The sequence below is a fragment of the Falco biarmicus genome, chromosome 8, assembly GCF_023638135.1.
Source record: "Falco biarmicus isolate bFalBia1 chromosome 8, bFalBia1.pri, whole genome shotgun sequence".
NCBI lineage: Eukaryota > Metazoa > Chordata > Aves > Falconiformes > Falconidae > Falco > Falco biarmicus.
The window spans coordinates 36124147-36139645 of NC_079295.1; the positions used below are offsets into that span (position 1 = coordinate 36124147).

The 15499-nt window shown below is 45.2% G+C and overlaps 1 protein-coding gene across 9 annotated transcripts in view; it reads right to left on the bottom strand.

Annotated features, from left to right (window-relative positions):
* Positions 1-8609, bottom strand: part of NCKAP5 (NCK associated protein 5) — a 245345-nt gene extending 236736 nt beyond the window's left edge. For all 9 annotated transcript variants that reach the window (XR_008823499.1, XR_008823500.1, XM_056349061.1 and 6 more), the window contains exon 1: positions 8173-8609. Coding sequence is in view for 7 of the 9 variants with exons in the window: in XM_056349061.1 (XP_056205036.1) it covers positions 8173-8594 (422 nt within the window). In the remaining 2 variants the exon portion in view is untranslated. The remainder of the gene's footprint in view (positions 1-8172) is intronic.
* Positions 8610-15499: the final 6890 nt, after the last annotated feature.

The following is a 15499-nucleotide window of genomic DNA, read 5'->3' on the forward strand; positions in this document are numbered from 1 at the left end:
GTGAGAGCTGACGTTACAATCCCTGTCAAGGTCAGAGTGCGGAGGCTGTCTGGGAGTGCAGTAACAGAAGCTGGATCCCTAACTACAGGGAGCATGCAGACCCCCTTCCATTATTTCACACGGAGAATGAGAAAAGGTGTAATAAATGTACACAAGTTGCACAAATATGATGATCTGAAGAGTCAAATACTTATTTCTGGCACAGTGACCTACAGGAAACGTGCAGTCCCAGCAGGCAGTACAGCCTGCTCATGACTCCCAGGACCAGCCCCAGCTTCGAACCAGCGTGCCCCCAAGCCTCACTGCAGAGCGAGGGGCAGGCATCACCCATCCTAACCTCACGGAGTAATCTTAGCCTCAGTGCTTGTTTTTACACAACATACTGCCCTGCTTATGCCCTTCTATACACAAGAGGCACAAAAAAATTGTTTTTATTTCAAACCAGTGAAAGTTTGAGAGCTGTTCCGGCAGGTAGGGGTTTTCTTAATTTCATTTTTAAAAGGAATCAAAAATCTAGATGACAGCATCCAACAAGAAGCAATGGTGACAGTCAGGGCCAGGCTTGCTTATTCTGAGAAATAAAGTTGAGCAGTTTCAGGACCTTGCCTTTTGAGCATAGATTGCATTCTAGCATATCAGATGCTGCAGTAATGGGATTTTGTAAATCCGAAACACATTCATATTGTGTACATAAAGAAATCTCTTGATGTTCTACTTAGTTTAATGCTCTTTTTCATCATATGTACCCACCCATGCCCCCCTGCTTTCAACAGCTAATAACCAACACATCTGATGAAAATTAATTGTCTTGACAGCTTGCATAAAAACTATAAAGGTCCAAAGGAAAAATGCTGTGGCAGCATTTTCTTTCTCTGTAGGACAGTAGCTATGGAAACTATCTTTAGAGGCCAACTGGCCTTCATCCCAGTACAACACAAAAAAATCAAAACGCCACTTTCACTGGGTTAGTCAGTGGCACCAGTCTTAATTGTCAACCCCTACAACATTGCTGCATGTTAGCTAGAGCAAAATATTCATTGATTTTGTCAGCAGCAAAGCTGATAATGACATTATAGTACTATTACAGACTTAGGTAATAAACAGCCCTATGAACTGTGCTCAACTGCTAATTATTATGATAACCTGTTATAAAGAACATATAAAACATGTAAAACTAGACGGATATCTAAAATATCAATGTGCAAATTATCCATTTTCTTAATAGAAAACATTTTTATAATTATTATGCTAGAAATAATTTAGTCTTATCCTCAGGTAAATAACTGCAGCCAAAGAGGAAATCTCTAATCTTATTTAACTGGCACATCTCACTAACTGCAACTCCTACTCTTTTGGAAGGGTTTTATCCCATATAGGTAGCCTGAACAAAAGCTGTGATTTCGAATACAGTCTGACAAAATCATCATTTTTTATGAATGCTGAGAGATTATGAAGGCTTTTTCCCCTCAAAAGGTGACACAAATGAGCCAGAGGTTGACTACTGCAAATGCATGTGGCAACTTCCATCACCAACCACAGAAAAGATCCTGTAGAAGAGCAATCACAGGTCATTAATGAGGCTCTCAAACTTTTGAAGAAATGTGTCTTTGATTGAGAATGGCATTCAAAAAGCAGTGAAAGATTTCATTAAGAAACCTACCTACAAGGAAGGAAGCCAGAGTATCCATGTACCTCCAGCACAGGCATGTTTCCATCTTTGCAGAGGCTGGTATTTCACTTGATTGTACAATTTTGCAACAGTGAGGCACTCCGATACCTTTCTCGAGTTTTTTTCTGGAAAAATTTGCCCACACCAGCATTCTTATTTAAATGGCTTATGGGGACTACCAAGGCAGGACAGAATTATACAGGTCAGGCTTTGTTCAATCAAGAGCCAAATTCTCCCCGGTACCACACAACACTAGCTGGGAGTGGGTCTACTGGGAGCTTTGGAAACACAACATCTTGAAGGATCTGGCTTCAAACATCAGTACTTTGAAGCGTTCCACACAAACAAACACGAGTACGAACAGAGGCGCGGGCTGGCTGTTGGCTAATCACCCAGGTAAACACTGAGCATCCCCACATCAATTACGGTTGCATTCAAAAAAGTCTACAGCTCTTGGTAGAAGATAGCTAAAAAAACATAGCACGTGCCTAAAATACAGGCTATCTACAAAACTTGAAAATTTAATTTAGCACACAGATTGCAATCGTGATTATTCGTGGACGCCTAGATCTCCATCCCACCGCCGCCACAGAGAAGTTACGTTTATCGCCTCCTTACCCCAAGAGGATCTGCTCGCAGGAGCTCAGACACCAGCGGGCAGGCTGCGCAGGCAGCAGGGCTGTGTGGGTGCAGCTCCACCTGGCCCGCTGGAGATACCCCTCTCTAAACCAACTACTACTCTGGCCGACTCATCTTACTGAAGCCAAACACGCTATTTTCAGGCCAATAAACCAATACAGATTATTACAAATATCAAACAGGTCAAGACCGCCATCTCAGCTGCATGTTCTCTTGCTCACAACTAACGATCAAACGATGAGCCCTGCAGGCCCCTTGTCAGGGTGGTAGAGCCATCCCTTTGGGGTGGGTGGGGAGAGGTGCCACAGCTCCCCAGGGGCAGCCCCCAGGAAAGCCCACCCAGTATTGTCTGGCCACCCCATTCTGTGTCCTTGTAACCTTAGCCACAACCTTCACCAGTCTTTCAGGTGCTTTGCACAGATGAAAGCTTCTCTCTCTTACTAGGGGAAAGAAGATCTTTGAGCTGTATTTATTAAAGATCTAGCAATTAATGTCCGCTGCTTCTTTTTAATGAGTTAGCACTGTGTCAAACAGTCTTCTCTATAAAGCAGCAGATGCAGCCTCTCAGAAATACATATTAGTTGCACTGCATATCAGACAGTCAAAGAAATAAATTAAGACCTCCAATGCAGTCTTAATCCAAATTGTTTCACTGGTTGACTGCTCATCTCACCATATGGGAAAGGAGCTTTCGTATTTCCTACCCAGACCTCACTGATGGGATATTTTGTAATAACACTGTAACAAACAAAAAAAAAAAAAAAAAAAAAAAAAGGGGGTGGTGGTGGCAAATTTTCTGAAGGCAGAGAGAAATTCACTACTGATCCAAACGGGAAGAACATGCAGACACCTGGCTTTAGAGCTGTGATTTCATCCTGTTGTGTAGGTGCTCTGCATCTGAAATACTGACTGGGGGCACTGGAGGGAAGAGGGCCGTGCCATGCTTGTATCCCCTTGATGCCATCAATAAATCCATGCCCAAATGGAACAATGGGTTATATTTTGGATCTAACAATAGTTCTCATTAATTTACCTGCTATCTTTACATGCATTTATCAGTGTAAGATTGCAGCAAAGCACACCAGAACTATTTATTATGTGCCTCACGCTGAGGTTTGATCCAGCTGCTAGTAAACAAACCAGGGTACATTTCAACTAACTTGGATCTGACTCTATAACATGTGGTCCATGCTGCCACCATAAAAAAAGAGATTAACAGAACTGAAAGGATAAACAATAGGGTTTATGTGCCAAAAGCCTGACTTATTTTCCCGTGTTAATCTCATAAAAGACACCCATGACTGAAAACCTTGTCTTGCTCACCATCCTTGAGAGTATCACAGCTGAGTGAAGATGTTAAGGAGATTAATCCAGACTCTAATAATATTTATCTAAGTATTGCTAGAAATCTTTCTTAGAAAAGCCTTTACATGACAAGGGAGAGATAAATTCACATACATTGATACAACTCAACCTATCCAACCTTCACCCTAGCAGAAAACCCAAAATCAGCCCACAAAATGCACAATAAATACCCAAGCACATTTTCTTGACTCTATGAAGTAAATCTCAGGGACTGCTGCCATCATTTGCTCTGTCAAGTGCATACTGCACCAATGAGTTACAGCATTAGCTTTTATGTAACATATTTTAACTAGCTATGAAAAATCTGATCCTTTCTTTGATGCAAGTATCTCCACGCCACAAAACAAGTCTTATTAAAATGAAAGACTTATAATATCTGTTAATGCCACACTTGCTGTCCTCCAGCTTGGTTTCCTCCCTCACTGAAACACATGCTGATCCCAATCTTTCTCCATTCCTGCTTTCACACTTCATAACATCTGTATCACAAATCTCAAGACCTAGCAGACTACTGTTCCACTGCAATTATTTTTTTATTCCTTTAGTTCCGACACTTTCCTAACACAGCTTTTCAAATTTCATAGAATATCACTTTGTAGTTAAGAATTTTCTACCTTTGATTAATTCCTGCAAACCTGAAGTTCTCTTCCTAAGCACAGCTTCACTGTTTTCTTCCGAGAGGAAGTACATCAAAATCCAACAGGACCATGTTTTTCCTTCTCACCTGCCAAGATGGTGTTGATCTCCCAGTCCCTCCCCTCATGACCCACTCATGTTGCCTGCCTTACTCTTCCTTGGGATTCTGCTGCCCCTGGTTCCTGTTCCTTGCCATACAGATCTATTACAGAGTCTTTCCTGGCTTGAAATAAAAACAAACCCAACAGTCATCCTTGGTGCTACTTCATTCTCTGCGATCACTGACCATGGTCTAGACTGCCAGTCATCCTCGCCCTTTGTTACCCATGTCTCTCCTAGATCAGGGTATTCAACCCCCCGTGAGGCTGGACTCTTCAGGAACCAACTCCTAGCTCCTCATCAGAGAACCGTGAAGCACCACAGATCCTCGCTCTAACCAGGAGGTCCTTTACATAGAGTGCAGAGCTGGAAACCTTGGGACGTGCTGGGGCTTTCTGTGTTTCAGATATGGAATTTGGACAGAGGCAGTCCATGGTTAGAAGTCAAGAGACATCAGCATTTGCAGGCTCCTGTTACCTAGTAGATTATGGACCTGCAAGACACAATGCCAGCCGTGGATAGTCTAAGCAGTTTTGAAGTAACTCTCCAGATACCTGATCTAGGGAGAATGTTGGACTTCAAGAGAAAAGTCTCGATTTCAAAAGGAATCCCTCCAGACCTTCTTCAGAACAGAAGCATAAATGCAAACCTACCAAGCTTCTGGTTGATGTTTTTACCCAAATATTATTAAAATTGCTGTTTCATCATCTCATTTCTGAGCAGTGGCAAACCTGCGTTAGCACTTTGACAACCTCAACTTCACCGCTGTGCAGTTTCAGGTGAAAAAAAAGAGGCCTCAAACCTCCATGGAACCACAAGCTAAAAGTAGAAACACAGTTCCTGCATCTTAATACCAGTCCCAAGCCAGTTCCATCACACTATGCAATTATATTTTAACTGAATAACCAAATTAATAGCAGCTACCTACTGTAAGCCTTGAGGATAGGCACAAAGCAAAAGGGATCTGGGTTTTTGGGGGCGTTTTGTACAGCTCCTCTTTGCAAGCTTTAATCCTGCGAACAACTCTACACACATGCTTAACTTTACATGCAGAGCAGCCTATCTATTTCAGTGCTGTAACTTTAAGGTTAAGCAGGTGTCTAACGGGTTGCAAAATCAGATTCTTAAACGGGAAATTAATCAGTGTAAGAAATGGATTTATGCACACCTGGCCACTGCTGCTGAGCCTATCTGTGCAGGGATTCATCTGGCCGAATCAAGCAGTGGCATAGTAGTTAACACCCTACGCTAGTTGTAACTAACCCTATATAGCAAAGAAGCAGAGAAGTTAACCATTAACAATTATTACTGAAAGGGAGGTTCTCCGCTTAAGGAAGAAAGCGACCGCAACCACCTACAAAGCATACATTTATACTTCACTCCAGCAAGAAAAATTTGTCAGCAAGTGCGTGCTACATGCAATTAACAGCAAAAATGCAGACGAGAAAAAGCTGAAGCAGGAATAACTTTCCTAGGCAACCCTCTAAAAACACCAAGGTACAAAGAGACCAGATTGAAAAAGCCAAAAAGTACAACATATAATATTTCTGCGTTAAAGGATATAATGTTCCTGTCCACAATGTTCTGTGAAAGAGGAAAGTGCACGAGAGATGCTGAAACGTTTTGATCTTTTTCATTTTTCCATCAGAGCATCAGAGCTCTGCACTGACCTTCCAATTCATCCTTCATGATCAGCACACCACCGCGCTGGGGGGCGCACCATATGGCTCGCTTTAACTGCGTAAATTGTATGCTGTGACATGAATGGAACTGCTCCACGTACACAGTCAATCACCAGTTCCAAGGATTTGGCGGAACGGGGATTGCGCCACAAGCTCCAGCCACTCAGGGAACAAGCAGAGCTGCAGGCAGGGGCAGCACAAAGTCAGGCACAGGCTTCTGCTCCACAGGTCTGAAATCCACTGGGTCACGACAACTTCTGGGAGTGCTTTAACCTGGGTGACTCAGAATTTTATTAGAGCATTTTTAGTGCCACGGCAACCTAATAATGTAATTTTTCATGCTGTTTCCCTGCATAGCACAGCAGATTTCAAGTTTTAAAAGAAACACGTAGATCTGCAGCAGCAGAGACCCGATATTCTTGCTACTGGGAAGCTTCATGTAATACCAGTGGCATTAATCCCAGTGTCCACTAGCAAACAGAACTAGGTCTTGGTAAATCCAACTAAGGCTACTGGTCACTTTATCCTGAAAGGGAATACTGTATTCAGCCCGTATGATTTGTTTCCTCTTTTAAAAAGAAATGGAAAAACATGTGTGGCATTCAAGGCAAAAAAAACCCCAAAACCAAAACCCAAAAGAAACATTTCTCACTCATCACCAACGACCAACATCAAAATTCACTGAAAAAAAAAATCCTCAGCATTCTGATTACTACCCAGTTATACCCCAACCGCATTTAAAAACTTAGCCTGCCCATTCCAGCATTTCAGTGCAAGTTTTATTGACCTACTAACCTGTAACTCTGGGAAGCCTGGAGCTAAGAATGCAATAATGGCTAGCAAATACAAGTCTCCAAACAGAGTATAATAACCTTAAGTAAACTACTGCCAAGCAAAAGTCCTGCAGATCAAACAGTTCCCACGAAGCCTTATGCTATTAACTAGCAAAAAAGTCCCATGATATCTCCATAGCCATGCACAATAACAGAGCATAGTGCTTCTGTTTACTTACATAGCTTATCTGCAATCCCATAATGTATACAGCCAACCCCTCTGATGTAAATCTCTTGTCTATTTAATGTTACTTTGCTTGTTAAAAACTTTGCTAGCTTTCTAATGATAAACAAGGGGCTTATGTGGAATATCAATTTTTAAGGGATGTACACTGGACGTTTATAAACCGTTTCAATTAGGGAGTGAATTTTATACTGTTACATGGAGTAAAGTAATAGTGATTGTATAAGATACAGCTAGCAACAACACAGTATTTATTGTGGCTCTGCGTTTTTCCTGCAGGGAAGTGCCAGGCCCGCTTATTCTACCAGATTTCAGTCCCTGGCGGGTAAGCCCGTCCCGGCAGCCGGGTGGTGGATCTCACACCCTGCTAAAGCCACAGCATCAGCAACTAAAAGCCTCAGCGGACACGGCGGGTCACCCCTGCTTTACCCCTGCTGCTTCGGGTACTTTAACTGATCTCGGACAGATCCCTCCCCGCCTAACGCGCTGCCCCCACCAGCGCGACCGCCGCCCCGGGCTGCGCGGAGCACGCACGCTTTGCACAGCCGGGCACGAAACCTGCGAGAAACGCGGCTCGGCAGCCGGGGCAGGAACCAACCCGCCGCCCCTGGAGCAACAGGGCCGAGCCGCCGGGCGCCGAGCGCAGCCCCCTCCCCGCGGGGCCGGGCGCGGCCAGGCAGGGCCGCGGGGGGGCGCGGCGGGGCCCCGGGGGATGCCGCCCCCACCGGCCGCCCAGACCGGCGGCCCCGCAGCCCCGCGGGCGGGTAGCCGGCTCTCCACGGCCGCCTGCCGGCTTCGCCCGCGGGCCGCACGGCGCGGCGGCGGGGCCGCGGGGCGGGGAGGAGGCCGGGCCGGCGGCGGCGGAGCGGCGGCAGGTGCCTCCCCCCGCCCGCGGGCCGCGCCCGAACGCCGCGCAGCCCCCCGGGCGGGGAGCGGCGGGCGCCGCCGGGGTCGGCGAGGGGGAGCCGGGGAAGGGGAGGAGACGGCGGCGGCGGGGCGGGCAGGAGGCGGCGGAGGCGCGGCGGGCAGGTGAGGGGGGGAGGCGCGGCGCGGCCGGCTCCTTACCTGCTCGGCGGTGGGGCATGCTGCGGCGGGCGGCGGCAGCGCGTCCCGGCGGGCCGGGGAGCCCCCCGCCGCCGCCGGCCCCCGCCCGGGCAGAGCGGCCGCCGCCCCCCGGGCCGGCCGCCCCGCCGCCGCCGCTCGCCTCTTCCGCTTTGTTCCGCCGCGGCGGCTTCTCCTCCCGCTCCCGCTGCCGCCGCGGGACGCGGCACATGTGCCTGGGGAGGGCGGGCGGGCGCCCGGGGTGGCACTTTCGGCGGGGCGGGGAGCGCGGCGGCCGGGCCCCTCCGCCCCCGGCCCCGCGGAGGAGCGGGGCTGTCAGATCCAGCCCATCTGCCGCGATCGCAATCGGTCGCAAGTGAATGGCTCCGGCAAAGCTGCGCCGGCAGCAGGGGCTCGCCGCGGCGCGGGGGGGCGGGGGCGGCCATTGTCTGCGGCGGCGGGGCCAGGGCCGCCGGGCTCCCCCGGGCTGGTGAGGGCCGGGGGTGCCCGGGGCCGAGGGGGACGGCTGCCCTCGGGCAGCCTTGTGTGCCTTGTCGCGCCGTGACATGCTCATCCCAAAGTGATGCTGAGCAGCTTTGTCACCTGCTAGCCCAAAACCGCAAGTCAAAAGATTTTCCCGGTTACAATAGACCCCACTGGTAGGTGATGGGGTGATTTGTAGATGCAATACATGTACGAGAACCGAAGTGTAGAGCAAGCGAGCGCTCTAGCAGGACGTTCTAGTTCAATTGGAGAAGATGTGAGAGGTCTTGGAAGCAAAGTGAGAAAACCTGAGATGGTGCGAACGAGCGATGGCCCGGCATGCTGGAGTGAGGGGCTGCGGGAGTTGCAGGACAGAAAGTAAATCCCCGTAATGCTGCGGCAAGGGGCAAAGGGTAGAGCTGTAGCTGAGAATAGGAGGTGAGAAGTACTGGAGAAACAGGGCTTCAGAATTGACAGTGGCAGGAGTTTTTCTGGATTTTGAATTTGAAGGTTTCTGAGCAGAGAAGCGATAACACTTTCAAGAATTAATAAATCATTGAAATGAAATAAAAGATGCTTAATTTCACTTGACAGATTGGCTGTAGCTGAAGATGGTGCATTTTGCAGAAGGAACCTCTTCCCATGGTGGTACAGAGAACAGCCTTTGTAGCCAAATATACAACTGTGGCATCTTAGATAAACCGGTAGCCAGGTCTGTTAATGCAGATTTTCTTCTAGGTTGGGAATTCCTTTTTCCAGTGTAGAACAGGAACCTCCAACATTACTTGAATCTGCCAAACTTAAAACATCCTTTCCGGGACAGCAGCTTACTCAGGCACCTTGGTCCCTCCTGATGAGACACGAGGGTTCAATTTTCCAAGGACTGATCTAGAGCCCTGGGGTAGTCAAAGTTGTGGGTTTAATTCAGCATAATTAGGTGAAGCATAAAGCCTGAACTATACTGCGAATCAGAGTAGATGATACAGTGATACAGTATTGTGATACTACACAATTCTGAAAGAAAGCTGGAAAGAAGCATGAGAAGGCATAAAGGTAGCCAAAAGATTGGTCTGTAAATGCAGCAGAATTTAGGGTCTCCAAAAGGATTCTTACTCTCCGTTTGAACAGAATTTCATTGTTTAAACCATCATCCTGTAGCAGTTGCATAGTACTGAAGTAACGTCTACCGACATCTTTAATTGCTTTGTTGTGCAAGGAAACACCTTGAGTAACCCCCCTATGAGCTAATTTTAATTACGGAGTTTAAAATGTGTTAAATTTTCTGTTTAAATAGAAATAATAACATCCCAATACAATGTAACCACGTTACAATGCCTATTGCTTGCACAGGCAACCTAAATAGCCTATCTGGATTTCTTTATAATTACTGATTTGAACTGCAAAAGCTAAACGGTTTTTGAGATGAGTAACATACAAGTGGCTGCACTGGATCTGCCCAGAAGGTCTGTGTAACTCTGTATCATTTCTTTTCAGTGGCAAACCCCAAATATCCAGGGAAAGATAAACCACTTTTCCACCCTCCATCTGCCTGGGAGCTCAGGGGCATCCCAAGCCAAGCTTGCGCTCTCTGCGTTTACTGCACCTCGCTAGATTGCTTCCATGGCTCTGTCCAGTCTCCAACTAAAACCATGTACACTTTTAAAATCTGTGATACCCTGTTGTAGACTTGCATACATGAAAAGTCTCTTCCTTTCATTTGTTTTTTGATGTGCCACCTGTTATTTCCTCTGGTAGCCTGTATTTCTTGCATCAGAAGAAGCGGCAGACAATGTGCTCCTCTCCATGCTACTCACGTTTTTAGCTCTGTCATTCCCCTGCCTAAGTTACTGCTTTTTCACACTCAGGAGTCCTAGTTATTCCATAAATGAAAAACATCTCATGCTTCTGATTACCCTTTTCTGCTCTCCTCTGAACTTTACCAGTTCTGCTGCGCCTTTTCTGAAGTGGGGGACCAGGACCACAACTGGTATTCAAGAGGCGGTAAAATCACTGGCATAATTATGATCCCTTCCTAGGTGTGGAACTGCAGATCTTAAAATACTGTTCTAGTCCAGTCAACAATTCCATCAGTCTCTAAATTATTACATAGAAAGCTTTCATTTATAGACCACATCTGTCTTTCCACCATTCTCCTTTCCCCAATTCCTAGTGAAATCACTGAATGTTTTCACCAGATACACTAGATTAACCAGGACTACAGGAATGAAAAAAAATTGCCAGTCCTTTAATATTTTCAGGACTGAGCTTACATCCACTGGAATCAACAGCAATGGAATTGGTGTCCTACTCTGTTAAGTAGAAGTGATTTAGAATTAAAAAGAACCAGTATTTATCTACAATTTAAAGCTATAATTACAACTTGAAAGTATATTTTATGCATATCGGGGCTGTACTGTTTCTGACAGCTGAGATACTGTTCGCTGTGTCTCTTTAATCATATTTCAGTTTCATACACAGCAATAAGTACATGTTCCAAATCATTAATTATTTCTTGTCCCTAGGCTTGCGCAATTTTGTCTAGCATAGACATTTACAAGATAATACGCTCATCCTCAAACAAAATTCATGACTTCGCTTACCATAGCTTCAGAGTGATACTAAAACCGCAATGCTTATATTTCAGAACACTAAAATGAAGCAGATGAGAGCATTAGCTTGATACATTAATAGTAGCCATAGGTTTTAAACATAGAAACCTAGCAGCTGGCACTGACAAATGCAGTAATTGCCCAGTGCAGGAATTTTGTCATTTTCTCACAGACACCAAGCTACTGTTGAAGGGACAGATGCTTCTTAAATTGACTTCTGCCTCTCAGCTGGCAATAATGTACATGTGGAGGTGATTTACCTCTGCTCACTGTTGCATTCTTCAGCTCTTTCAAATGGGAGGCACTTGGGAAAGAACAGTTATGTTGATGGCTTGGAAGTGACCGATTAGCACAGTAATCAGTAATGTCAAAGTAAGTGTGTAATCTTCGAGGGTCTGTGCTTCACAGAGAAACTTCATACTTAAAGCTCTGGGGGAAGAAACCTCCAGAAATGTAGTTGAGTTTAGCTCACTTCTTGTCTATTTAAATGGTGATTTATTTACTTACATAGAACTAAAGATGTGTATAGGTGATGTAATACTAGGGTTTTAGATATTCTACCTAGACGTGACTAGCACTTAACACCAGTGGTGTTCCAAATCTCTATTAAACATGAGAAGGGTACAAACCGCATGTACTGACGTCATTTATAGAAACAGTTGCTCTTTCAGCTTGACACAGGACACTGTTCAGTGGGACCTGTGGCAGTGCTGCCCTTTTGGGGACTTCAATTCAAATATCGGGATGACTGCCTGCGCATCTGGGAAAACTGCCAGGCCAGGCTATTACACAAAAAGCTGCACAATAGTAGCTGAAGGGGACCCTCACTCAGCGCCCTGCGCTGGCAGAAAAAATCACAGATCAGTTGCTTGAGGAGAGGTTCCAGAACAAACTGGTCCCAAATAACTGTGTTGGTATTTCCCAGTACAGACTGGGAAGCAAGGCTACAGGAATACTCGCAGTCTGGCTGCTGCCTTGTGCTGATACCTGTTACCCTAAGCTCCTGCTGCTAATGGTTACGTTCAGCTTAAAAGGGATTCTGTAGAAGTTTTCTCTTGATCTCTTGATCATCTCTTTCTCTAGAAATTTAGAATTTGGATCCTTCATGGGAATTCTGAGTATCTCCTGAATTAACTTGGATGGTCAAGTGTTGCCTGTTGCATATTTCCATGTTGCAGAACAGAAGCAAAAAGAAATCCTGACATTACTGTCCCTGGGAAAAGGACAGCATTTGGCCATTTTTTTCAAGCATTTATAAGTGCTATTAGAGAAAAAGAGAAAAGGGATTGAGAGTGCTTACAACTTTTGACCTGTGTTCCTGGACCAGTCTCTTCCAGGGCTCTGCAGGAAGACAGGTACTTCCTTTGCATCTGATCTCTCTTCCCCAACCGGGAAGAGTGGAAGATCATAAAAATACAGGAAGCCTTACAGGAACCACGCCACACATACTTGTTTCTCTCAAAAGGGCTTAAGAGGCTCTCAACTTGCCTGGTAAAGGACTAAGAATCTTCTGAATGAAAAGCAATATTGGATTTGTTACAGCGTTATCAGGAACCGAACTAGGAAGAATTTGAGAGGCAGCATCAAACCTCCTCAAATACTGGGCAGTACAAGCATGTGCTGATTCTAGCAGCATGTGGAAGCTGACAGGCTTGTCCCTCTCCTGTCTTTAAAGGTGCTATATAAATTACAGCAAACTAAATAGCCTGCAAATGCTGGTATCTCCTTACTGCTAAGCATTTGCTGGAGATTAATCTATGTTTTCTGGTTTTTGCTTAAGTTACACTTTCTAGACTCTGCTTAGTTAATCGGGTAGTAATAAAACTAAAAGGTCTGTACTTTGCAAGCTTTTACTCATTTTTTAAAATCTCAGGGGAATATCTACATAAGCAAGAGTTTGCAGATTCTGAGCTATGCTGATTTAAGTAGGAAAAAATATGCTCAGGTCTTTAATATCTGATGAATGCTGCCTTATATTTGAAACCTGGTCCCTAGTGGGACCCATTACAATAATGTTTATACAGGTTTATGCTATAAATGCCTATTTTCCCCGCAGCAGAATGTGTTGGAATTTACCCCCAATTAAAAAAATTAATTTGCAAATAGGCCATATCCCAGAATATAGGTTGCTGTAGACATACTTATGCCCTTTTATTAACAAGTAAAGCAACAGAAAATATAATTTCTTAACATATAAAGGTCTTCATGCAGCAGGCAGAATTGATAGGAAGCGCACCCTGGGTCTCCTGCAACGTGTGTAAACAGGAAACCAGCCAAATCCTGGGGAATTAAAGGGAACTTTCAGAAAGCTGTGAAGCACCTCCCCAAGCTCCTCCAGCCTGATCACGGTCAGCGTGAGGCCTACAGAGGAGATGAGGTGACCTCCTGGATAAGGCTCTAATCTCCGCTTCTGCAAAAATACACTGCAGTACCTGCGGAGCTTCAGCTGCCAAGTGCAGGCAGAGCCGGGAGAGAGGTGCTGACTGTCGCGGTAGAACGTGGGGAGATGATGGTGATGGATCAGCGCACACTAAACATTAACTAGCAGGAAAAGGTGACATCACAGCAATATCCTGGTTGCGCAGGTGTACTGCTTTCAACTCAAACCGTATTTGCCCTGTAGTAGGCCCAGCCAGATACCACATCCATCTACATCCATGGTTTTGTCTATATTAAAAAACAGTTGCAGCAGCACAGCAACACCAATATACTTCAAAACAATCTGCCACAAGAGAACGGCGTAAAGCCCTTCTTCTCCCCTTGCCACTACCCGTCCCCTGACAGAGATCTTTGACATCAGCTTATACAGTGTGGGGTGGCAAGGGCCAAGGACAGGAGCTGGAGAGGACACTTCCAAGGATAGGTCTCCTCTTCCATGCCGCATCATGCTGTGAACTGTAGCCACCAGAAAACGCTCTTTCATCATGGAGCGTGGGGTAACATTGTCACCAAGCCTGCTTTTATGGCTTAAACCATAAAACCTTTTAAAGATTCAAGCAGTGATGTGGGAACTTCATCCCACAGATTGAACAGGGTGACAACACACACAGTGCCGTGACATGAGAAATACAACCTTATTACTGATACACTGAACAGGAACACAGAAAAACTCTGGCTTAGACACACATTTCTTGTATAAGCTCCATTACTTAGTATATTCATTACTTTTATTTTTCTCTGTAAAAAGGGAATTATGTTATTTCTTGTTTCATCCTTGGAGCTGAGGAGATGAAAACCATTTCTCACTTCATGTGGAACAATGAGGCCCTGTTCTCACTTGGGGTCTTAAAGTCTTGCTTTAATGTAATTTAGAAAAAATAAAAATGGTTGGGCATTACAGAATGAAACAGAAATGGTAAACCTGATTATTTAACTTCTCTTTCACAAGTGAAACTGATTTACAGGGAAAGGTGCTAACCAGACTTGCATGACTTCATATACATTTTCTGACTGGCCTCTTCTACATCTGCCATCAGCACTGCCCTGTTTGTAGACTTTAATAGTGAAACCGATCAGTGACATACCATTCCTTTAAAAATAAGAAATTCATAAATTCTCCATTTCTCCTTCCTTACCCCCCCCTTAAAACCCCGTGTCATAGCCTGTGTCTGTGCACTACTCATTTCTATAATGCATTTCGACATCCTGTTTTTACAAGAGCCCCAATTCTCTTTTTTTGCCTTGATGTAAATCCATGGGTTTTCCTCTGCCAAATAGGAAACAGAGGCTCCGTGTAAAGATAACGGCTGTTCAGCCTTAGAGAAGACTTCAGGGCAATGTCACTGTTACTCATACAAATTATTCTTTGCTCTGTGAATAATTCCAGTAAAAAAACGGAATTATCAGAGGAGTGAAATACAATTCAACATGAATAAGCATGGCTATGCCTAGACATTAGTGGAAGACAAGATTCAACACCAAATAATAAAAAGAGACTACAGACCATTTCCATTTCAAAATGTTTGATTCTTTTAAAAAGGACTAGATAATCTGTGAGCACCAGCAACTGATAACTGTCTACTAATTTCTTGTAAGTTGTTATGTTGACCTGTTACTTAGTTTTGTATCTGAAAACTGGGATACCATTCCAAATGAGTCGGTGGTCTGATGCTTCTTCACATGAGCCAGTCTTTTTGGGACAGCCTGCGTTTCCCCCATGCAGCAGTGCAGCAGTTTGCAGCGCGTCTGCCACATCCCCGGTGCCTCCTACCTGAACCAAAGTCTGCACTTCAGGAGACACAGACAAAAAACCTGCCGCT